This window comes from Anser cygnoides, chromosome 1 (assembly GCF_040182565.1).
Source record: "Anser cygnoides isolate HZ-2024a breed goose chromosome 1, Taihu_goose_T2T_genome, whole genome shotgun sequence".
NCBI classification, from domain to species: Eukaryota; Metazoa; Chordata; class Aves; order Anseriformes; family Anatidae; genus Anser; species Anser cygnoides.
Window position 1 is genome coordinate 99,593,189 of NC_089873.1, and position 26,154 is coordinate 99,619,342.

The following is a 26,154-nucleotide window of genomic DNA, read 5'->3' on the forward strand; positions in this document are numbered from 1 at the left end:
ACTGGTTTATTTTCTGGGAGGAATTTCTACCAGTCCCTTCAAACTTTTTTGGAGCATTATTTCTCATATTAATAACAACAGAAAGAAAGCCAAGCAGGAAACAAGCTGTATGCCTGCCCTTGACACCACATACATGACAGAGGACATCTTCGCCTGAAAACTTGTTAAAAAGCATCTAAGCAGACAGCATCATCCTGTAAACCTGTTGAAGGTGCAGTGGAGAAGAATGTTTGGCTCAGGAGCTGTGACTTAAATAAATAAATAAAGTGCTTTGGATTAAAGAACTTTTGGGAATCACTTACTGACTTTTAAGATTAAATAAAACGTGTACGTATACATCACAAAAGACACTGGAATATTTTACATCGTTATACATTTTTTTTAATAAATTATAAAAACATATTTACAGTCAGCAGTAAAAGATGGCCCAGATCTAACCTTTAATCTAAATCTCCCCTCTTGTAGTTTAAAACCATTCCCCCTTGTCCTGTCATTATCTGCCTGAGTAAGATGTCGCTCTCCATCTGTTTTTATAAGCCCTCATTAAGTACTGAAAGGTTTCAAGGAGGTCTCCTCAGAGCCTTCCAGGTTGAACATCCCCAGCTCTCTCAGCCTTTCTCCATAGGAGAGGTGCTCCAGCCCTCTGACCATCTTTGTGAAGCTTTTCATCCACCAGCACTCTCCAGTCCTCTGCAGGGCTGCTCTCAATGAGTTCTTCTCCCAGTCTGTCCTCATGTCTGGGATTGCCACGACCCAGTTACAGCACCTTGCATTTGGGCTTGTTGAACCATATTAGGTTCTCAAGCTTGTTGAGGTCCCTTTGGATAGCATCCCTTCCTTCTGTTGTATCAACTGCACCATTCAGCTTGGTGATCATAGATCCTCCTCATACTGTTAGTAACTATTAATTAGGTTTCAGTACCAGCAAAAGCACACAGGAGGAGCTTAGAAGTCCTGCAGAGCTTGTCAACAAACAAACATTTTTGTCAACAGGCTGGCCAACTTCATGAGGAAAGCTCTGAAATATGAATGATGGCAAGGGAGCCCACAACCCACAGTTAGGTAGTACTAGACAAGGGTCCAAAGTAAAAGATACAGGGTGACTGGAACCTTAGAAGAAAAAAAATGAAAAGAAGGGGCAAAAGGAGGCCCATCTCAAAGGCACATCACAAATGTATGCAGCATGGAAAGCAAGTAGGAAGAACTAGTCTTCTGTGCAAGTTTACAGACTATGACATTACAGCAAATTTCAGGCAGCTGGTAGGCAGGATCTCAGAGACAGCACTGAAGACTGAAAGAACTCAAGAAAGCCTGAAGGTCTTTAACAAAGACTTTCTCCAAGCATGAGCACAGCCTGTCCAGAGGGTCAGGAAAATAGGCAGGCAAATTGAAAGATCAGCTTTGCTAAGCAGGCAACTCCTGACACAGATTTGGCACCAAAAATTATATATATATATATATACACACACACACACATATGTGTATATATATGGAGACAGAATTTAGGAACACTGATGGTTCAGGTAAGGATGCTTTCAGGAAAGCCAAAACTCAACTATATCTGAGACTTTCAAAGGACATCAACAAGTGCAGGATCTGCTGCTATATTAACTGTAATCAAACAAACAAGGAAAGTGTGGGCCCATTCCTGAATTAGGTAGGTGATTTAGGGATATTGGACATGGAAGACTTAGTTAATACCTCTCTTGCCTCGTCTTCATTAACAAGATCTCATAGGCTCTGAGCTTAGTCAAAGAGTTCAGGAAAAACTACCATCAGTCAGGGATTACCTGAGAACTTGATCCATACTAGTCCACAGGATGCTCAAGGGTGCTGTGAGAGCTGGCTGACGTCACTCTGAAAGTGTTATCATCACAGGCCATGGCTATTGGGGAAGCCCCTGACAACTAAAAAAAAAAATGAAATCGTTGCATCCATCTTAAAATGGTCCAAAAGGTCAACCTAGAAACCTACAGTCTCCTTTGCAGCCCTGGGAGAACCACGTAGCTGGTTCTTTTGGGACACATTTCTGGGCTTGTGAAGAAAAATGAGCTGGGAAGAGTCAGTTTATATTTGCCAAGGGTAAGTCATGCCTAACCTACCTGACTGCCTTCTATGACGATGAAATAACTAGACTTCACAGAATCACAAAATGGCTGGGGTTAGAAGGGACCTCTGGAGATCACCTGGTCCAACCCCCCTGCCAGGTGGGATCACCCAGAGCACATTGTGCAAGATGGCATCCAGGCAAGTTCTGAATATCATTGGAGAAGGAGACTCCACAGCCTCTCTGGGCAATCTGTTCCAGTGCTCTGTCACCCTCACAGTAAAGAAGTGCCCCTTCATATTCAGCAAGAACTTCCTGTGCTTTAGTTTGTGCCTGTTGCCTCTCATCCTGCTGCTGGGCACAACCGAAAAGAGGCCAGCTCCTTCCTCCCAACACCCTCCCCTCAGATACTTACACGCATTGATGAGGTCTCCCCTCAGTCTTCTCTTTTCCAGGCTAAACAGGCCCAGCTCTCTCAGCCTGTCCTTGTGCAACAGGTGCTCCATTCATTCCTCTCATCATCTTCATAGCCCTCCTCTGGACTCGCTCCAGTAGCTCCATGTCCCTCTTGTACTGGGGAGCCCAGAACTGGACACAATACTCCAGGTGCATCCTCACCAGGGCTGAATAGAGGGGCAGGATCACCTCCCTTGACCTGCTGGCAACACTCTTCCAAATGCAGCCCAGGATACCATTGGCCTTCTTGGCCACAAGGGCACACTGCTGGCTCGTGGTCAGCCTGATGTCCACCACGACTCCCATGTCCCTCTCTGCAGAGCTGCTCTCCAGCAATTCAGTCCCCAGCCTGTACTGGTGCATGGGGTTGTTCCTCCCTATTCCTGCACTTGCCCTTGTTGAACTTCATGAGGTTCCTCTCTTTTTTTCCTCCTCCTTTTAGTAAAGATCAGGCTGAAAATGAGCCAGCAGTGCTCCCTGGCAGCCGAGGCCAACAGCTTCCTGGGATGTCTCAACAGGAGCTTAGCCAGTAACTTCAGGTTAGTGACTTATGAGGAGCAGCTGATGACACTTGATTTGTTCAGATTAGAGGAGTCTGAGGGGTGACCTCATCGCTGTCTACAATGTCCTCATGAGGGGGAGTGAAGAGGGAGGTGCTGATCTCTCTGGTGACCAGTGAGAAAACATGAGGGAATGGCTTCAAGCTGTGTCAGGGGAACTTCAGATTGGATATCAGGAAAAGATTCTTCACTGAGAGGGTGGTCAAGCACTGGGACAAGGTCCCCAGGGAAGTGGTCATGGCCCCAAGCCTGTCAGTGATCAAGAAATATTTGGACAATGCTCTTAGATATATGGTTTAACTCTTAGATTGCCCTGTGCGGAGCCAGGATTTGGACTCTATGATCCTTGTGGGTCCCTTCCAACTCAGGATATTCTACAATTTCATGATTATCCCCCTCAGCACTCACTAGACTGCATTTGGAGTGGCACATCCAGTTTTTGCTCCCTTCAACAAGACAGACATCAGTAAACTAGAGCAAGTTCAGTGAAGATCGACCAAGATGGTCAGAGAGTTAGAGCATTTGCATTGTGAGGAGAAGCTCACACCTGCAGAAGAGCAGTCTTTAGGGGGTAACTAACAGCAGCTTTCCCATACCTACAAGATGATCAAGTAGATGGTGACAGTTTTTTTTTTTTTTTTAAGCAATACCCCGTGGGAAGATGAGAGATAATGGACGAAAGTTGAAACAACGGAGATTCACACTGGATATAAGGAAATAGTTTTTCAACATGGAAAGTCAGACAGTGAAAGGGGTTGACAGAGAGGCTGTGCAGTCTCCATCTTTGAAGGTTTTCAAGACCAGACTAGGTGAAGCAGAGTAACTTAGTCTTATTTCAGTGCTGACCCAGGTTTAAGCAGGCGTTTGAACTACATGAACTCCTGAGGTCCCATCTAACTTAAATTTTACCTATAATTTCTAATACTGCTATAGGCTCCTTTCTGTTGCTAGTCTTCTCACCACCTCATTCATAAAATTGAGGCCTTATCATTGCACCACGCAGGACTGATTCATTAAACATGATTGCAGGTACCAAAAGCAGACACAGAGATTTGATCAACGATTTGGCTTGAGTATTATACAGACAAGGCAGCATAGCAGAACTTGGCAATATGCCAGAAATCCCTTCCACTTCTAGCCAACCACAGCTAGAAGTCTTGAGTAATTACTTAATTACTAACAGCATGGATGCTCCTACACCACTACACAGAGGAGAATTTGATCCCTGACTTGCAATAAATGCTCGGTCCAATAAGGAAGACAAAAAGAGAACTTTCTGATCTCTGGTTATCACTGACAAACCTTCATGATTATTTACATACACACATTTCAAAATCAACTGCAATGGCTTTCAAGCTTCAATAAACACATCCAGCATGCAGAGTTCATGAAACATGCTCCACAGCTTGATGATTTGAAAACACTAATACATGGTATTCTTTTCTCTTTGTTTCTTTTTGAGCTTCAGTATTTGTATGAGCTCAGTTTTCAAGTTTTAGTTTGCTCATGGCTGGAGACAAAAGCATGTTACTATTCTTTAGAAATGGGTAGACTGACATTCTATTGGAATAATGTGAAACAGTAGTTAAGACATAAAAGAAAGCTGAAAGTGCAAAGAATATCAAAAGTTCAAGGTCGGAAAAACAAAACAGTGTTAACAGCGGCAGGTTTGTTCTAATGCAAGAATAAATTGAGTTGTAGCTCTATCTTAAAGACAACCACCACTGGAAATGATCACAGCTTGCCAGTCTTCTGTTGACTCCATGAGATAATTTTCTTTGAGAATACTTGTCTGGATCACTGAGTTCCTGCTGGGGAACCCAAACTAGCAAATTCAAATTTCGATCCATCTGAAACTTCTGAAGGATGAACTATCTCTCTTCTGACTGCAAAATATACTGATCCAGTAGTTGCACAGAAAGCTAATTAGTTTTTGATCTATATATTTGAATGTGGATAAATAAACCATCTTTAGTATCTAAAAGGCTGCCAACTTCAAAAGGTTGTTCTTGATGATCTTTCAAAGTCTCTTCCAGCCTGGGCTCTTTGATGGTTCTTTTGATGGTTCTACATAACAGTTATAAAAAAAATCCTTGGCTCTTCATTTTTTTGTTAGTAGAGTGCTGTTCATTAAAAACTGATACAGAACTGTACAGTAGAGATTGCTGCTCATGACTCAAGCTGTTTATCTTCATGCAGCATGAAGAAAAGGAGGCTATCCATTATGAGGAAAGAAAACCAAGCAGTTTTTCCTCAGCTCAACTAGCCTTCAAAACTTTTCTTTGCAGATGACTTCAGTATTTCTGGAAAACCTCCAAGAGAAAAAGATAGTGGCTCTTCCCCTGTTGAATTCTCTCCCATTAGGTCAAAACATTGTTTGGTCCACAAGTCAGTTACTTATGGCGTAAGATTCTGGAACAAAAGAAAAAAATCCACAAGTAAAATATTATGTCTTCTCTTCTAGAAATTGTACTAGTTATACAAGAATACTGCAGGTTTAAAACACTAATACAGCGTGACAGTGAATTAAGACATTGCCACATGATCCTAAACAATCCAGTTACAGCAGCTTTTTCACCCATGGTTATCTGGTAGGCTCTAGCCACTTACCACACACAATAATCTGTTTAAGCTTAGAGATGCTGCTTTACAACTGGAGCAAGTTAAGAACATTTACCAGTTATTGCCAGCCATCTGCTAAGCAGCTTGCAACCTGCAAGCCTGTTCTGACTCTATGACTTTGGATCAGATAACTATGCCCTTAAGACACCACTTTTACGCCAAGATTTAGGTTTATGATCTTTATACCAGCTGTGCACAACACATCCATGCAACGCTGCTGCTATTCTTTCCACATAGTAATGGCAGGTGCTTTTGGAGGTGCGAGGTTTTTTTGTTTGTTTTGTTTTGCTTTTCTGAGGAATAAACATAGAGTTCTTATTTGACAAGCAGGGAAACTGAAGACAAAGTGAAATTACAGTGCAGGAAGTTACAATCCAGGAATTTCAAGGCTACATGCTCAGCCTAACTCACTGCATGCAACAGGCATCAACCTATAACCAGGCTGATTTTAAACAACGCATACACAAGGCCCTCTTACATCAGTGTTTCCCTGATGGTGCACACGCAGCAACAGTGTAAGGGAAATCACCTGGACATACCAAGGCACTGTGCAACTCAGTCTTTGCTCCAGTTATCATAGCATTACTTCTCTCTTCCAGCAGTCTCTAGCTCAGCATCACTCCAACCTAGGACAGGATGCCTGGAAGCAGTCTAGGAGAGCATCACATGGTGACACATGGCAATCCTCTCAATAGAGGATAAGAAGAAAGATATACCTAGTTTGGGTCTCACAGGGCTCCTGGATGGGCCTGAAATATTTTTATGGCTTGTATCCTTAAAGTCCAAGCAGGGTTACTGCCTTACCTGCAGCTGACTTACACCAGCTTGATTACGAAACTAAGGAGAGTGATAGAGGAGCCATTTGTTTTGTTTGTTTTTGGGGTGGAGGGGGAGCTGTTATTTGCTTGTATCTGTGCAGTGAGGAGGCCTGAATGAGATTACTGTTCTCTTCTCATTTTATAGCTGTGCTGATAAGCAACAGGCTTCACACTCCCCACACAACATGTAAAATGTGTCACACCGCTTGCAAACACCACCAAAAACAGTACAGCTACTTCTGACGTCTTCCTCTGTTGTGCCACACAGACACAATACGACATAACATAACTATTACGTCAGATGAGGAGTCTTTAAGCATGACCTAGAAGCACAGCATAGAGAAGTAGGTGCCCTTTCAAAGCAGCACGTAACATAGCCCTGGTATTTATACACTGACTACCTCATTTGGTCTTCAGTATTTCTTCACGGGCAACTCACAGGATCCAACTGAGTTATTCCAAGATAGCACAGCTTCCTTGTCAGTTAATCAGCCCTGTTTCAAGTCTGCTTCCTTGTTTCATGCCTGTTTCCTTGACAATTTCTTCTGCATCACAGAATCAATTTTCTTATCCTCATTCCTATCTCACTCCCATCCTTGCACCCATCCATGTTTCTGCACTTTCTGAGATTTTTTCCCTTTTCAACAAAGTCTTCAGCAAATATTTGAATATAATTGCTTGGCTTGTAATTTAACAGAATAATCAAAATTGGCAGAACAGAAAAATGCAGCACTCGGGTGCCACTAACTTCCACATTCCTGTACATTTTGAGAATTTTTATATTGAGTACCTACATCAGTGATCTCCAAAGTAGGGTGCACCTAGAGGGTGCAACACAAACCACTGACGTAGAAAGAAAATATTTTTGTACCACTAATAAATAAATTTTATTATCATCTAATCCCTTTTTATCTTCGATTTTTGTGCTTGTTTTATAATGTGCATAATTTATTATTAAAGTAGTACATGTATATAATTTATAAATAAATATGCATATATTGAGGGCACATGCTCAAATTATTTTACTGGTAGGATGCATAATCAGAAAAGTTTGGAGAACACTGTTCTACATCTCAAAAAGAAGAAGCCAGTATGAAACACCCACATCCGCAACTCTTAACCAAGGGCTGTATGACAGACAAAACAACGTTCTTCCTTTTCTCTTGAGGAAATGAAAATTATTTTCAGTCAATCTGCAAATTTAACTTATTTCCAAACAAAAATGCTTCAATTCACACTGGCATATAGTATGTATTTCATAAAAGCTTTCAAACCACTTTTTAAACATTTAAGTCAGATCTAAAATTTCAAAACAAAAAGTTTCTGGTGTCCCAGCTAATAAATTTGAAAACAAAACCTTTAATTTCACAAGTTTCAAAACAATTTTTTCCATCCATTCCTTTTTTCCCCCTCACCCAGTTTGCTACAGCTTACCTAATTTCACATGCATCCAAAACTTTTTTTTTTTTTAAAGAGACATTTTATTTGTCATGTGCTTTTTAACTAGTTCTGCGTAGAACCACCTGCACTGTCAAAGACTTAAGCTCTGTGACAACAGTCCATGATCTCTGCCACCAGGCTTATTCTCAGTTAAACTGTGGTTGTCCTACAGCACGCTGAAAGCACAGCAAAGCTTTATAGTGTGAGAAAGTAACCATTCAATGCTGTTATTTTATGCATATGCTGATGGCCTGCTATCACTACAACAGCCCCCCACACGCCTCCTGCCTTCCCTCCCTCCCTCCCTCTGCATCCATCGCTGACCAGTGCCCCATCTCCTCCAGTATGCTAGCCCGGTGCTTACCAAAGCCCTTTATGATCAGATTTAGCCTGTTAATCTAGCAGAAGATAATGCAATTTGTTTTTCTGCTGGGTCAGTTTCCTGCTAACATGGCTTACGGAGGCGTGTGATAAACATCAGAGCAGGCCCAAGGAGCAAGACCTCCACTTTTAGTGATAGTAAACTGCTAGATTGGCTCAGCTCATCCTATCAGTTATAGTCTACATGGAACAATTTTCACCCATCAACACAAAAAACAAAGCTCCCTAGAGTCAGAGTAAAGCATTTACTGTAGTCAGACATCACAGTGAGTCTCTCAAACCTACAGAAGTTAATTGTCCTCACTGAAAGTTCAGAAATGGTCCTCAGTATCATCTTAACCAGCATAAGCTTCACAGACAGACCAACAATGAGAGTTTTATTACATATTTACTTATTTCTGGAAATCTTATATGACTCAATTGAAATTCTTTCTAAGCTAGCTACATGCACTTCAACTATATCCCCTGGGAGCCATCAAATTCAGATTTGGAGCGGGACTAACATGAGTCTTGATGTTCCCCATGCTGATGTACTCCAAGAAGCAGCTGTGTGACCTGACAGATGTTTTGGTGTGCACACATACCACAGAAAACAGATTGAGTGGGCAAAACAGCTTTGGAGAAGTGTAAATGGAGGCCTGCTATGCTCCCATTGAAAATACAGCATACAGAACTGGTAACTGATTAAAGGAGTTAACTAACTCAAGCAATATGAAATAACTGTAAGAAATATTGCATCGTTGCTGCCTGAATTTCACTACTAAGATGTAGCATTGATAAACTATTTCCCCATACAGAGTAATAACCAGTTTTCTCTTTCCATGTATAAAGTTCTCAGGCTCACTAGTCTGTTTACTTTGAAGAGCCTTCCCACCACAGCCTTGTAGGTTTAAAAACAAGCACAACCACATGAAAAACACAAGTTAAGTACACTTAGCATTATTTATGACAAAAGAAAACACACCTGCACACCTAAGCAATAAGTTGTCATCCCTCCCCTCCCCATGAGTCTCACGCTGCTTTCTACTTGAGCAAAAAGGCACTGGGGACATACACAGCCTGGCCCAGCACTGCCACTCCAGCACTCTGCACCAGTCTGCATGCTCTCCTGAGGCGTGGTGAGCCTCACCATCACATACCTGATTCACAGATGGGGGAACAGGTGCTCAGATGCTAGCATTTTCCATCTTCCACATCCTGGGCAACATCTGCTAGGGTGACAGACAATGCTCAGACAATCCCAGAGCTCACCCAACTCCCCCAAGATGGAACAAGAGTAAGCCCACCAAGACCTGGGCCATTAACTGTCCGCCACAATAACAGCCCTGACCAACAGTCCCCACAGGCACAACACAAAACACATCCCCTCTTTCCTCCATACCTGGCTCCACAGTGTCCTCATGTCCCCTTCCGGATGCTGCAAAGGCCAAGCACAGAACACACTCAGAAACCCATGACACCACCCATAATTTCATATCCAGAAATGTGACGGAGGGAAACTAAAGCCCAGGGAAGGTATTTGCTCAGTGCTATTTAACAGACACAAGGATCCAGGTCTTTTTGACTTCTCATCTAGTGATTTACCCACCAACACTTACTGTTTCTAAGGCAACAAGTCTGTCTAGGCCAACAGGGGAATGGAAATCTCTGCACTGAGAACATGCTAGTATGTTTTAGACTGCCAAAGGCCATATGTAAAATTAATTCCCCCATTGTGTTGCCCTGTTTTAAGGCACCATCACACTCCTTACCTGCTTCTGTCTCTTCCTCCTCAATGTCAGAAGGTTGCATAGATGCAGCTGCAGGTAAACAGAAATGTGTGTGGAGGAAGCACGACAGTTTTCAAAATATGCAACTCTACTTTAAACTGACAATTTCATCAGTTATAGAACAAATACAGCATATTCTCCAGATGATTTGTATGTTAAACCTGTATTGAAGGCTTTGCAATTAATTTTAACTTCCCACCAACAATCACTTCAGTTCCTAAACCATAATCTGCATTATGTATCTGTTTACAGCTTTACAAAATCTTTCTGAAGTGGGTTTACTTAAAATGATTAAGCTGCACAGATTTGCCATAAGAAGCCATACAACTGAGAAGAAAATCCACATTTCCTTTCTTTACTTCATAGATTTGTCACACTAACACTGTGACTTTCTCTTTGCAGACTCAAATGTACTTTAGAATAGCCCACATTTCAATTAAAGTGTACCAGCAAAAGAACGTTTGTTTTTAAAATCTTTTTCATCTTCTTCAAACCCACCAGTAGTAGTTTCTGAACTTCAGAGATCTCTGAACCATGGGCTAGAACCATAGCTCTAACAAATATATGAAAACATCAAAAGAAAAATTAAATTATTTATCCTAAATCCTGCTGACAAGATCTTTAAGCTTTGACTTGCCCAGGGGAAAAACAAAAACAACAAAAAATACCCCCAAACTTTGTTTTCATGGCACTGCCTCCTTACCTATGTTATCATTTCCAGGCCTACCACCACCATTTACTTCAGTTTTTTCTTCCTCCTCATCTGTAAAAGCATTGACGTAAGAAATTAAACTAAACATACAGAAAATTTCTTCAAAGGTGACACGGTAGTTTACAACCCAAGAAACATCCTGCTTCAGCCTTGTATTAATTTCAGCACCTCATGTAAGATACCAGGCTGAGAATCCCACATGCAACCCCTGTTCATTCTACTCCAGAACACTCCAGAAGGGCACTGAACTCACATCTGATGGCTAGAAATTCCCCACTGAGAAAGATTTGGTCTGGTGGCCTCCGTGACAAAGGGTTTTTTAGTCTTCCCTTGTACACCCCGATCTGCTTGGGTGCTTAGGGGCTGATGATCTAGTCTGGTTCACAGGAACAGACCACAGTGGTCCCGGCACCAAGACACATATTGTGAAAGGAGAACAGACTGAAGGAGTTGTCCCCTTCCTTAGCTGATCACTGTACAGAGTTTCCCAACCCCCAATACACACACCCACAAACCAGGGAACTGAACAGTCTAATTGCTTTCTGTAAATTAAAGAAAAAAAAAGGTAGAAAATGAAAAGCAGGATTAGAATGGACAGCAGGCACGTAAGTGAAGATCTGGACAGGAATACAGACAATGCTGAGAATCTGTACTTCCTGCAGAAGAGCATCATGTAAAGAAATCAGGGATGGACAGCAGACTGGTAACTAATGGAAAGATTTGAGAAGCTCCTTCACCTACTTTCTCCTTGCCTCATCTTGGCTGTTACAAGAAGACAGGCATGCAAAAAAATGAGTACAAGCGAATCAAAAGGCGCTGTTAACAGATTTTTTTTTTCTCCTGAAACAACTAGAAGGGATTAGAGAAAGAAAGAGAGACAATTGCAACTTGGCCCACAGGAGATAAGCACGCACCATAGTCTTTCCTTTAGCACAACAAAAGCAAGGATCAGGCAGTTCTGCACAACTGACTAGCAACATATATGTCTTCGCCAGTGCTTAGATAGGTTTTCAAGATATAACCAAGGTAAACTAACAGCAAACTCCAGCCAGTCTGGTGTGATAACACCAGTCATCATTATATTTACAGTCATCATTATAATTCGTGCTAAATGCACAGCAGCAACTTCCACCCCCTGGAAATACCAGCATTCCTAGTCAAATTCCATGCACAGAGAAAAAGGCTGGTGGCCCAAATTCCAAGACAAGCCAGCAAGACATTTCCATAGGGACATCACTTATTCCCAATGTATTACATTCACGCCTAGCCCTAAGCACTTGATATGAATACTGGGTTAAAAAAAAACAACAATCAAATTTCTGAAAGAAAAAGTGTATATAAAAGGGGCAGGCACATAAGATTAAAAGAGAAGAAAAACCATCCTCATTTCAGCACACAAGCCAGTTCTAATCAACCAGTCAAAAAGACTGCTTTATAGCGTGCAAGTTTCCATCCCTAATCCTGAGGCCGGTCCCCAGTCTCCATTGTCAGAAACAGAATTCACCCCCAGAGAGAGCTGCTGATCAGGCAACGCTCAGGCCGCCTCCTGTCAGTAATTCTGCCAGCCCCACTAACACATGCACTAAGTGCAAAGCGATTATCTGCTACTGGCCCTCAACTGAGACTCTGAGGTTGAGTGTGCTCACACTGAAAATCACCTCAAAAACATACACATGGCAAAAAAGGAAGGAGCAGATCACACTCCTTGTTACAACCAACAGGTGATGTGAAAAAGTAAAAAAAAAAAAAAGCAGCACTAAACCACAAAAGTATTTATAGGAAGAAATATTTGTGGACTGTTAATGGCAATGACCTGAAACAGGTTTCTTACCTGCGCTATGGTGTCCAAGTAGATGATGATCTCCTATAATAAAATACATATATATATATATTGAATGTGTATTGATGACCTGTAAAAAACATCTATACTCTGTAAAACAGCTAAGGCCTATAAGAAAACTTATTTCTTTATCTGTCAAATGAAAGACTATATGCTACCAAAAAAAATGACAAGTTGGGACTAAATTAAAGCAGTAGTCTGATTTCCAAACATTTGTGACAGTCCAGCTCTCTTACCTGGAGTACTCCTCTGATCAGCTCCTCCTGTTCCAGATTTAGCTCTTTCTGTACCAAAAAAAAGGAAAATATCTGGAGATATCACACGGAATTAAAGTTTTGTGCTTTTGGACCACTAGCTGACAGCCTCCATCCCCCAAAACGAGGCACAGCAAGTTGATTTTCTAGAATTGTCAAGAGAAGTGTGGTCAAACCTTTGTTGTTTCAAGGGAAAAACAGTTGAACTGTTTCAAGTCTAACTGATGGCAGGTATAAGCGACATCCCCCATGGGTTGATATCAAGCATAATATTGTTTAACATCAACGACATGGACAAGGGCACAGAAGGCAGCCTAAGCAAATTTGCAGATGACATCAAACTGGGGAGAGCAGGAGATATGCTGGAGGGCAGGGCTGCCACTGAGAGGGATTTCAACAACCTGGAGGAACATGCTGGCTGAAAACACGTGATGTTCAACAAAAAGCAAACGTGTAGTTGTGCATCTGTTGCAATCACCCCATGGAAAAGTACCTCATTAGCTCTACCTGGCTAGAAAACATCTCTGCAGAAAAGAACCCAGACCTGCTGAATAACAGAGCTGAACATCAGTCAGCAATGTGCATGTGCAACAAAAGTCTACCATAATACTGGTCTACCATATACTCGTCTGAGAAAAATATGCAAGTACAAACTAGTGTTTCCCAGTACACAAAGCCTAGCATCTGAGTGCAGAAAAGTTCAGTATATTAGCTCCCTCAAATTTACTAATCTTTGTCTAAGTTGTACTTGTTTCTACATGTTTCTAATTACAATACATCCCATGGTCAGAAACTTTCATACGTTCTACAGAACTTTTATCAACATAATCTCAAAGCACGTTGAGCTCAACTAAGAAATGCCATACATACTTCTTTTGAACATGTATAATAGTAGCCCAGTTCCAACGAAGGCAGGACAAACAAGAAAAGCAGTAATAAGCCCAGGTCTGCTTCTTTTTTGATATCCGTATCCTTTAAAAAAGCAAAATAAATTACGATTGATTAGTTAAAATGCAACATTTTAAGGTGATACACATCTCAGTAGAAATAATATCCCATGTACATTTTATAGCTATTTAATTTTTAAAAAGTAAGCCCAAGAAATTAATGCTCCAGAGTTAGTTATTAGCAAAACCCTAAGCCAGCTCCAGAAGAGTCACACGGTAACTAACTCAGTTCAGTGAAGGCACATCATCACGTGGAAGGTGATGGCTCTTCCATTTTTTTGCCTATGAACAGCCAAGCCAGATCTCAGACAAATGAAATTTCAGCAAATCTGTCATTTCTAACAGGTTTCTAGCACACAACTCCAGTGAAGGAGGGAGAATTCCCTATTGTAAAACTAGGGAAATTACTTTTGCACAGAAGTGGAAAATTTTGTTGGTCAGGAACTGCCTTACACGCCCCACAAACCAGATGGTGCCAAACGTTCTCATTCCAGGTTAAAAATGGAAGCCTCCAGCTGACCTGCAGCTCAGCTGAGGCTGGCCCAAAGCAATAAGCTAAAGAAGGAAAATTCTCCCGTCTCCTTTCTATATCTGTCTGTGAAGGACAAAAAGAATCATGCTTGCTGACTAATGTGCATGGTAGATGAGAACTGACTTTGTCTAATGGCTGCTTGCTGACTCACTCGAAGCGACCGACTAGTTTCACAGCATGGAAAGCGGTACAAAAAACACCAGAGTCACCAGCATTAATTACACAAAGCCAGAGTGTTCAGAAGAGAACTTTTAAGAGCACAGAAAACATTTCACCTCTCGGGTGGTAGTAAGTGGAACAACATTTGGCTTGCAGATGGTCATCAGTGGTGTTCCACAGGCCTCAGTTCTAGGGCCAGTTCTGTGGAGGCTGAGAGGTGACCCCACGGCTCTCTGCAACTCCCTGAGGAGGGGAAACGCAGAGGAGGTGCAGCCTCTGCTCCTGTCACCGATGATGGGATGCATGGGAAGGGCACAACGCTGCGCCAGGGGAGGGTCAGACTGGACGTCAGGGAAAATTTCTTTCCCATGAGGGTGCTCAAACCCTGGAGCAGGCTTCCTGGAGAGGTGGTTGATGCCCCATGGCTGTCAGTGTTCGAGAGGCATTTGGACAATGCCCTGTGTAATATGTTTTAACTTCTGGTTAGCCGTGAAAGGGTCAGGCAGTTGGACTAGATGATTTTTGTAGGTCCCTTCCAACTGAACTATTCTATTCTATTCTCCAGGCATCTCCCTCTATCACTCATTTCAAGTCCAAGCTGAAGGTTTTATTTTACTGAGATCCCTACAAGAAGTTTCTTTCCGGGAGATCAAACTATCAACATAGTACCTTTCATCAACCTTTAAACACACTTGTAGCAGACAAAAGGCTTCTGATGCTTTTTAGTCTTTCAATTCAGCTTTCTGAGAAGTCAACAGAAATCTTAGTCAAAATCCATGCTATTTTCCAATTCAGCCTCTTAGAATTGCACATACAACCCGACCCATTACCTTGATAAGTTGGAAAACACTGACTCAAAGCGATTTCGGAGCTCTTTTTCATTTCGAAGTATTCAATGAAACATGCAGCTTTTCCCCCAGTATCAACATCCCCTTTATGGATCACAACATCCTGGACAGAGAAAGTGGTTGCTATGCCAGTGATCTTCCAACTATAATTCAGAGGCTTCTGGAAATTTGCTGTACATGTTAGCATGACGTTGTCATCACTCAAGTTGCAACCTATTTGAGGTTCAGAAGGGGGAGCTGAAAGGAGAGAAAACATGCTGTATTACTTCGGTTGTACACTGCCTTGAGTTTTAGCACAGGACAAGGGTTGGAGCAATATTAGCAGAAGAAAAGCACATAGGTAAAAATGCTTTTTTTTGGGGGGGGGGGGGGGGGAAGCACACGTGTGTAAGAGGAATGTATTTCTAAAAGCGGCCCTGTTCCTGGTTCTTCAATGCCTAGGTTTGATACTCCTCATGGTTTGTTGTCAGTAGGTTTGATATACGCACTAGTCAATTATCTTTCCCAAAGACGACTAGTGAAGCTGCGCAGACCTGCACAGTACAATGTCACAAATATTTAAAGATACGACATGCCTGCAGAAGCATCTTTAGTAGAGGTATACTGCTTAGGGTAACTTGGTCAGCTTGCTCAAAGAGCTTGATTTTCTCTCTGAAACTACACAGCGTACCACTCACCCACATTCTGAACACCATGCCAAGGTGAGCAACGATGGGCACAACTTAGATGCCACCTTTGAAAATTTGTTTAAAGTGTCTCAGCGACTTAACAATGGAGACAAACAGTCCCCCACTCTTTGTTTGCTTCTCTGACAAATAAACACTCCCCTTCCTAGCCTTCTTAAAAGGGAATAAAGCGGTGCAAATTCTTTGTGCAATTCTTCCATACTTACCTAACACAGTGAGTCTAAAGGTTAAGAAATCACTTCTTCTATCATTAAAAATAAGTTCTAAAGTGTATGTTCCATTATCACTGTTCTTCAGTTTAAATATGGTCAAGTTCCCACTCTCCTTGTTAAGCAAGCTTCTACCCTGGAGAAAATTAAAATATGTTGGTTCGCCTTGCCCTTCCCATTCAGCCACTTTGTCTTTGTTTTTCGTCCAAATAGCTTCGTTTATTTTTTTGTCTGATTTTACTGGAAAAGTAAAATTTTCTCCTGAAATGCCAAACACTTCCTCTTCACAGTAGATGTGTGCTATAGGGAAAAAAAAAAGAAAAAGGTTGCTTTAACATTTTTTTAATAAACTATTACTTGACCAATGCTGTATGCACTGTTACATTTCAGTTTATCATATAAATTCAAACGGAGGTTAAAAGCACATCACTGATGTTGCGAAGTATGTGTTAGTTAAGAATTACCCAAACCCAGCCTGTCTTCACAACCATGACAGGCATTAGAAATGGATCCAAATCCCACACCCTGATCTCAGGTATAGTCATTGTCCCAATCTTCTTCCTTATCCTAAGCTCCTGTATGTTTAGTACCTTCCATCTATTCATCTGAATTAAGCCTCCTGCCCACGGTCTGGTGAAACAGATAAATGAAGATTTTGCTGGCGACAACAATTCTATCTCAGCATCTTGTTGCAGCTTAAAGCTGCAGAAAACTGCAATTTTTCCAACACTTCGTAATTTAGCTGAATATTCACAGAGTAAAAAGCACACTTCTGACACAAAATTACTGCTCCGTTCAAAGTGCCTGCTCTGAAATCAAGGAGATACTTCGGAATCCCTTTGAAAATGTCACTTAAGCCAGCTCATTTCACAGCCGACACATGCAAAATGGCAACCTGACCTCTGAGAGTCTAGCAGAGCTGCAAGCATAGAACGGGAGCTGTGCCGAGATCTCAGCTGCTGACTACCAGTTTTGAGTCAATCATAATCTGCTGCAAAAGTCTAGACATTCAATAGAAACGAACAAAAAGAAAAAAAAAAGATATGAGGGATAAGAGATTTTCCCCAACTTTTCTTAAAAAAAAAAAAAAAAGAAAAAGGGTTACCTTTGTGAAAATCATCTACTGATCTAACAGACGAGACCAAATTTTGCTGTGGAAAAGGGATGCTTTAAGATTAGCTGCTAGCTACAACAGGATTAGAGACAGGGGAGGCAGGGAGCCCTCTGCAGGGCCTCTGTGCCCCTGCTTGTCTTCAGCAATCACCTCCTGCTCTCAAGTAGCTCTGAGTGGCTCTTAAAATCGCAAGACTATTGCCATGGCAGTAGCGTATGTCCATATAGATAAAAACAAGTCAACAGTCAGATCAAGCTACGCTTGCATTAAGGACTCAGATTCACGGCATGAATACTTAGTAGTGCTCATAAATCAACGCAGACACTGCGGCTTTATTACATCAAAAGAGCAGATCTCTTCCCTTCACTGCGCAGGAGTCCAGAAAGCAAGCTGTGGCCCATCTTGCTCCGCATCTTATCTCATGTCCAAACAAAAACAAACCAGGAGGTCAGCCAGGCCAGTCCTTAAGAAGACTGGGTTTCCAGCTGGTGAAGAGCAATGCTTACCAGTGTGTTATGTGTCCTGCTCCTCTGCCTGGAGCCACACCAGGGAATCAAAGACTTTCTCAGACAAGAGGTGGAAGGCAAGAAATGGGAAAGACATTTCTATGTGCCTGGGTAGAGAACTGCACACACAGGTCTTCCCCGTGCCTTTCTTCTCACGGACCACCCAATTTGTTTGCAATTCACCCATGAACGTACTCTTCTCACGCTATTAGTTTATACTGCTCGTTATCTGCACTTGTGCTGTGGCCTTTTCCAAGCATGGGAACTGGAAAACTAGGCAGAGTAAAGAGGGCTCAGGTATCACTTCCACTCCTTTTTAACACAACCCACCTCTCTTTCTTTGTCTTCTGTCCCATTCAGGCCGATATAAACATCTCACTTGCTCCCACTGCTCCAGTATGAGCACTTCTATTCACCCACCTCAATTATCAACCTCCAGAAAAGAGAACCCAAGAGCTCCAACATTTGTGTTTGGAGAGCACAAGAAGGTGGGATGTGGAAGCACTGCTGTGATCTGATGAAGCCTGGAGTCTTGTTCAAGACTCTTGTTTTATACAGACGATTTCTGCAATTGCATTTTCCTCAAGAAGTCCTCTCTCACTGCCTAGGGAGAAGAAGAAGTGGAGAAGTCCCTGCTCTAGCCACTGGGAAATTCTGCCTCTCAGTAACAGACACGACCAAGCTGTGGTGGCTCAACATTGCAGCACGCACAAGCCAAGGCACGGTGGCTGCTGCCAAGAGCAAGCTAACACAGCTCTCTTTCGGGAGCAAAGCAGCCGTTTGCTGGGGGCACGGGACGTGAGCAAGGACAGCCAGCACTGCTCAGCCAAACACCCACAGCTTCCTAAGCCCAGGTGCCGATGCAGGGCAGCTCTCCACATCTTTGCTGTCTTTCAGTTAGCCGTAAGAGCCAGGCTGGGGTTAGGAGGGTAAGATGTTTCTCCTTCAAGCCCAGAAATGAAACTGGAGGAATGCAGAGCTGAAAGGAAGACACATTCTCCCTCCACAAAGGCTGGGCAGCACAGAGCCAGAGCTCCTGCCCAAGGACACCCAGGGCTCCCAGGAACAAGAGAGGGAAGAGCTTATTCTTACAGGAGAGCCTTCACCTCCTCCTGGCTAAAACCAGGGATCAGCCAACTTTACTTCCCTGCTCTAGCGAAAACATAAATCAACCTACCGCTCAATCCTGCCAGCTTCCTTTTTACAAGGAACTCATACCTCACACCAGAGCACTGCGCAACGTCTCCACCACAGCTCTCAGAGCTTCTACAGAAAGCACGAGTCATCGTATGTTTTCTAAATCCCCCTCGTCTCTACTTCATGCAGCATGGGAACAGATGTCCCACTCCACTCCACTTAAGCCCTCGAGCAGGAGCAAGCTGGGAGAAGTAGCAGCCCGTCACTTTCTCATTCACTCTCTTTTCGGAAGCCTAGAAGCACGAATGGTGTTTCTCTGCTTCCTGTCAACATGTTCTGTTCAGAAGGAATACGGAGAACTTAACATCCCATTTATCCGCAACAAATGCTTCGTTATTGTATTGGTCTACCTGGTTTCATTTTCTTCACTACTTTTCTCGGAACTATGTAAAGCTTAGATATTTCAGAGAACAGCCATAAGCCAATTTCTTTTTTTGTTGTTTAATTATTATTTTAATGCCATCGTTACAATCTTTCTGGTCTCAAGTACCTATCTGAAATGTACGTACGTGTATTTTAGGTCTCTATAAGCAGCAGCTATCAAGACCTCTGCACATGACTCAGAGAAGGACTAGGTGGATCCCAGCAGAGCTCAGGGACAAGCAAGATGGTGAAAAGCCTGGTGGTGCCAAGGACTAGTCAATCCTGGGTATTTCCACCAAAATAACCGGAGGAATGGGGAAGGCAGAGGGCTAAAATACCAGCTCTTCCAGAACAATGGTGCCACCAGCATCAGACACCAGCTCGGTCAGGCTGTTCAGGTTCACAGTTTAAGATTTGTGAATTGAGTGGAAGGTGATAATCTCTGACAACTTTTGTCATTTTATTTCAAAATACATACACATATTTTTATAATAGCAATATTTTTCAGTTCCTCTCCCCTCTTCCACTCGCACCTCGCAGATCCCTCAGCTCCCCCTCAGTTTCCTCCCCATGCCTCTTCCACTCCCGTTGTCCTCTCATTATTTCTCCAGTCTTACTCCTCCTCCTCCCCATCGTGGTCACTGCTACCATGCACTCGCGTATTAGGTCTGCTTGGCATGGAGAGAAACTTCACGGCAGCCCAAATGGTGCTGTATATTAGGTTTGGGACCAAAAGAGTGTTGATAACACACACCAATGTTTTAACTATTGCAAAGCAGCACTTGCACAACAACAAACCTCTCTTTCTCACTTTCTCTGCATCATTTGGGGTTTCTCTCCCCCCCTTTTATTTTTTCCTTCACTTACTAAATTGCCTTTATCTCATCTCATGCATCTTTCTTGCTTTTGCCCTTCTGGTTCTCTACCCCATACCACAGAGGGGGAGTGAGCAAGCAACTGCGTGGGGACTCCACCACTTTCAGATCCCTACCCATCTCTGACTCATCTCTGGCAAAGCAGCTGAAAACTTCAAGTTTTACCCCTGAATTAAGGACAGGATCCGACTAACCCAAAACCGTGCAGCCCGGGTCTGTTTCTTCAAAGATCTGAAACGGGAGCTCTGAGCCAAGTGCTGTGCACATCTCAACAGGGATACCGATGGTGCACCTGTAGGAAGTTTTCCTCAACTTTAAAACTTTGGCTATTGATACAAAAGTAAGGAGATGCTTCTAAAACCTTTTTTTTTTTTTAGAAGTATCCTCAAGGCTACATTTACAAGCTGGAAAGGCTATTCCTCTCTGTGAAGGTGTGGACTCTCACTTTCGTGGTAACTTTTCTTTTTGCCAAAGCATTACTTTAGCTTATTCCTACAGAGGTCTGTTCATTCCACACTAAACAAACCTATCAATAGAAATACTCCATCTCTACTCAGATGCCTTTAAACGGGCATCTTTAAGCAGACCGTCACCAGGGCCAACACAGCAGGTGTCAGCGAGAGAAAAACATCCACGAGGTCGCCAGCTCTTCAGGCAGTCTGGCATCTTGCAGCCGTGCGGTACGGTGGTTAACGCCGCGGTCAGTGCCTGCGCTCGCACCCCTCTCGCACTCGGTAACGTAACAGGGAGGGGAAAATCCTGGTGTAACGGCCTAGAAACACATGGCATTACTAGCAACCCTCGCCTACTTGCGGTTCTCACCGTCATCCTGGCTCACGCCGAGTTTTCACTTCTGCTAAGTGAAGTAACTCGCCGTGCTGCCTCCGGCTACCAGGCGCACAGGTAGTACCGCAGCCCCGGAGGCGACGATTTAACCAGAGCTTTTAAGCAGGGGTGGGGAAGTTTTGCATCTTTTTGGTCTTTGCAAGAAATTCAGAACTTCCTCTGTTTATTCGGGAGGAAGGTAACCGGAACTACGAGACCAGATGCCTGCTTCGCACAGGTGACTGGAGAATATTTTTCTGTTCCTACTATTTAAAACTGCTTAACATCTGTGCTAGCAATCTTCCGAAGTAAATACTTCCCAGAAACAACTTGAATTTGTCCACCCATTCATCCCAACACCTCGTGACTCCTCTCAGGGAATAGACAGACGGAGCAAAAAAATACCGAGCAGTTACGGATTTTTTATGATCATAGAGCGTGTATTTGTGTGTGTGGAAAAAGAAAGGGAAGAAATTTTAAAGCTACAATAAGAAAAACTGGTCAAACTCCTTAAGGAGGAAGAAACAAAAAGCCACACTGAAGGTAAGCTTTTTTTTGGGGTCAGTTGCTTTTAGAGGAAGTAAAAAAATAAAATAAAAATTAGCATTGCTAATAAATATCTTTCTGTGAGCCCACGATCAACAGTGTACAAGGTAACTTCTGCTCTCATGCAAACCACACTGTCTCTCCTTAGCCCAATTTGCGTAAAAGAAGTTGGACTGGAAAATGAAGCATTAAAAGGAACCCAGCAAAACAGAGAATTCAAAAACAATCATGCTGCTTAAATAATATTTAATTAAAAATAATATTTAAGTTAATTAAAAATTAAGTTAATTAAAAAATAATATTAAATTAATTAAAATTTTTGAAAAATCAGTAATACTGAATTGATGCTCAGGGCACCGAAAGAGTTTTCCGGCTTTCAGAAGAGCCTCGGGGCAGGTATAAAATGCTTCTAACTCTTCTAGTTCACTCATCCAGTTCTTCACCATCATCTCCTCTGCTTTTGGGGTGAAGTCCTGACCCTGCTAAAGTCAGCAGAGGCTTGGCTGCTGTCTGCAGCTCAGCGCAGCGTCCCCACTAGTGTGAGAGCATTTATCCAGTGTGTGAGCCATTTATCCACCTCACATAGGCAGGGTACAAAGATCTCTCTGTGGTTCCTGCAACAAGGTGCAGGGTTTGGGCCACAGTCACTACTACCACCTTTTTTTTCCTCCTTATACGCCCTCTCTGGGATTCTGCAACTGAACAGAGTTTGGGCTTGAACTTTCAATGACTGATTTTAGACCCATCAAAACCACTCTCCTCCAAAGTCCTTCATGGCCTCAACGTGATCTTTACTCTTGAAGCATCGTATTACACATCTGTGGCTTTATCAGACAAAAGCCCAACCTGGCAGGGACTTGTGAAAAGCAGCAATCCCTACATGTTGAGCAGGGAGTCTGAAGATGCCGAAGCCCAGCTGCATGTCACAGGCTGCTCACGGACAATGGAGGAGCAAGCCTTCAGGAAGGATTATGCTCTGTGCGTCTTCCTCCTTCCCTCTTCCGGATTATCTGGAGACATGAAACTAGAGGCGCAATACTTTGAACCTGGGCGGAGGGATGGAAGGGGTGGGATCCAGGAGACGAGGGTGGACGGGGGAAAAGGCGCCACAAATAGCATACTGGTGTGACGACTGTTTGCAAGACCAGAAACTTGTGTGCCAAGAGAAAGTGTGGCTACACAAAAACTTGCACGCCAAAGACTTAACTGCGTGCACTTGGGCACACTAGTCTGACTTTTGAAGTTTTGATTTTCTTATATGGGTATGGCAGGTTGTTTTACCTTTACAAAATCTGCGTGCAGCAGTAAAAACATTTACACATAGGCAACAACAATAACGTAATCACACAAGCAAAAAGAGGGTGTGAAATCTTGCCAAGTAATTTAGTCTCCACCAGCAGAGAGTTTCTATTTGTACTCCCAATCTCTTATACTAATCAACTAATACAGAATTATAGAGAGGAAAGAAAAACAGCTCGCTATGATTTTTTCCCCTCAAAGAAGCGTATTATTGTATTAGCAGCCACACTTACCCTCTCCTATTGCCTAATTAGCATCATCTCTTCTTTACACCTCCTCTTCTTTTAAACTATACATTGTTTGGGAATTTGGACTCTCATTTGCTCAGTAAGTCTACAGCACCTGGACCCCGATGCCCAGACTACCTGTGGCATGCCAACTTACTTTCTGTAAGATACCAATGCACCTTCACAAATGAAAAAAAAAAAGATGTACAAATGTACAAGAAGATATTCTATTACTCATGCATTACTGACACTCATTTAGACTTTTATCTTCAAAATAGTTGTAGATCAGATGAATAACTTGGGAAATAGCGTTAAGGCTCAAATCCTGCCATTGCATGCAGAGAAAGTCCTGCAGGTGTACAGCATCTTAGCTTCTCCACTGGTCCCCTGCTCTCTGAAGGTCTTGGCTGCAGAACAGTATCGTGCAGTCGTAATTAAACAACAGAAGCTTCTTGAACTTCTGGAATAGCATGGGAGGAAATCTCAGGGACTTGTTCTGAACACTCAGTAACACAACCTACTGCTTAGACACCCTTTTCTTAAAAAGGAGATGTAATACATTCTATTTTAGGCACATCCAGGAAACTCCCAGAGCAACAACAACAAAAAGCCACAGACTAGAGGAATGACAAAAAAAAAAACAATAGAAATGGAACAGTCCGTGCTGCTTGGCGCAGATAGCATGAGCAGCTACTGTCGCTGATGAAACTTTGTAAATCCACTTTTAATTTCACAAACGGATGAGTTTTGATTGTAAGTTTCATGTTCACAGCTCTAGGCAAGTTCCCTGCTCCCCAGGCACACAGGTGCCATTTGGACTAAGAAGGCTTTCACTTAGTAATTCACCACAAGCGAGTATTAATAATTTACTTCACAAAATGGAATGGATGGAAAGGAATGGAAAGGAACGGACAAAGAAATTGGATGTTTTTTTCCTTGAGAAAGAAGACACACAGAATACAAAATACGCAGCAGTTTCGTAGGCAGGGATGACGAGAATATATATATATATATAGCTGTGTGTGTGGATTTTTGTTCTTTAAACAAACGAGCCTATATTTCTGAACTGCTGAGCACCGCAGAACTGGGGACGAGCGCGGCGGCAGAGCCCAGCAGCTCGCCCCGAAACGCCTGCTTCGGAAGAAATTAACTCATCGCCGGCGGCTCTGCCCTCTTGCACCCTTCCCTCACCGTAACCTCCACGTTTACAGCAAGCCCGAGACCCCCAGGCACCCCGACGCCCACAAACGACGGCGTCAGGTGCCTGGCGACGGGGGGGGGACCAGGCTTTGCCCACCGCTGTGAGGAAGGGGAGCAGCCAACGGGGCGGCGCCGCGCCTCCCACCACCCCGGCCCCCCGGAGGGGTCCCGGCCGCCCCCTGACTACTCACCCAAGAGGGAGCAGACGACCAGCAGCTTCTCCAGCCCCCGCAGGGCCACCAGCTTCATCGCTGCTCTACCCCCCAGCAAAGGCGGAGAGCAAACGGAAATGTCTGCCACCACCGCCCGCCCAGGCCGCCCGCCTCCCGGCACGCCCCGGCGGCCCTGCCCTGCCCTTCACCGCTGGGCCGCTGGGTAGTGGCGGCTCCTGGGGAAACGCCTGCCCCCAGGAAACGGGAGGGGGGGTGCCCCGGCCGGCTGGGGGCTGAGGAGGCGGCGTGATCACGGTCTGGGGTGAGTGGGCTCATGCTGAAGCCCACTGCCCTAAAATCCGAGCCCCGGTGAGGCTCCAGGCTGCGCGCCGTCACCTTAGCACTGCCCCAGGGGGGTGACCAGAGGTGGCCCTTGCTCCTGAGCTGAGGGAAAGCCAAAAGTAAAAGAGAAACCAGCTTGGACTCCTAGGGGTTTCCTCGGCTGGCAGCTGCTCAAAAGCCCATTCAGAAAACTCAAACAAACTTAACATTCCCCTTCATTCGTGGCTGGCCTTTCACGCTACAACGTGTTAGTAAGGAAGAAAGGGAAAATACCACAACACTTTGGGAAACCTAAGTAAGCATCGGCACGGAAAATTGTTGCTCCAGCAGCATCCATGCTCCAGCTCTCTTCCCACAGCTGTGAGCTGCTGTCAGAGTGCATATGTTAGCCTCCCTGCTGCTCTCACAGTGAATTACCTTATGATGAGGAAAACCCAGCAGCTGGCTGGTCCAGCCACACCTTTTGCAGCCTCGAGGCATGCTCAGTTTCCAGGAATTTTCTTCTAGGATTTTCTGCGAGCTCCCTTACCTCGTCACTGTGGCTGTAGCATGAGCTAGAGTGACACAGCAGGCTGGGCTGAGCAATGCTGTCTCAGTCCTTACAAAATAACAGAATAACACTGAGCCACTCTCTGTAGATAGCTTGTACCAACATGCTTATCTGCATGGCACAGAAGTGGCTCCACGCAGAGTCAGACCCCCTCCAGAAATTACTTTTGCTCAGGGACAGGAACCCACTGACTGCTCTTTCTGTCCCTCAGTCCTCGCTCCTATTCTCAATCTCTGTCAAGGGTCAAAAAGCAGCTCCCTACAATGTAAAGGCTCCAAGTTGCAGTGTTTACACCAGAAATCTCATATGGCCATCTTTTTACTGGTCACCAAGCAGCTCCCTGCTGCTGACTACCCTTCCTGTCACGTAAAATGTCCTCCCAAAATGGCAGAGGCTTCGGGTGAAACCTTATTGCCTGGGAGGATGCTGCCTCCCACCTTGCACTACAGCATTCCTATAGGTTTTTGAGATCTTCTGGGCTAGGAGAGAGAAATCTGAAGGGGGAACAGACACTTTTACTTAGATAATTTTAGTCTGGAAGGAACCACAGGAGGTCACCCACACACACTGAAAGCAGGGCTGACTTCTTCCTGCTGAAGCCGCTCCACTTTGTAGAGAGCAATTAGGGCTTCATGGCACAGAGAAAGTGAGAGAGAAACTTCAGCCCAGTGGCTGGGA

The 26,154-nt window shown here is 43.7% G+C and overlaps 1 protein-coding gene across 2 annotated transcripts; it reads right to left on the minus strand.

The window, feature by feature from the left end:
• Window positions 1–356: 356 nt before the first annotated feature.
• Window positions 357–24,798, minus strand: CD58 (CD58 molecule). Of its 2 annotated transcripts, none has more exons than XM_048047674.2 (11): window positions 24,624–24,798; window positions 16,278–16,580; window positions 15,368–15,622; window positions 13,770–13,871; window positions 12,882–12,929; window positions 12,637–12,669; window positions 10,797–10,856; window positions 10,076–10,123; window positions 9,706–9,741; window positions 9,464–9,532; window positions 357–5,475 (listed from the first exon to the last, which is right to left on the minus strand). In XM_048047674.2, the coding sequence occupies exons 1-10, from the start codon at window positions 24,679–24,681 to the stop codon at window positions 9,498–9,500; spliced, it is 978 nt and encodes a 325-aa protein (XP_047903631.2). In that variant the 5' UTR covers window positions 24,682–24,798; the 3' UTR covers window positions 357–5,475; window positions 9,464–9,497. The 2 variants fall into 2 exon arrangements, with proteins under 2 accessions (XP_047903631.2, XP_013038844.3); XM_013183390.3 differs by having other exon boundaries at window positions 9,464–9,535.
• Between the last annotated feature and the right edge of the window lie 1,356 nt (window positions 24,799–26,154).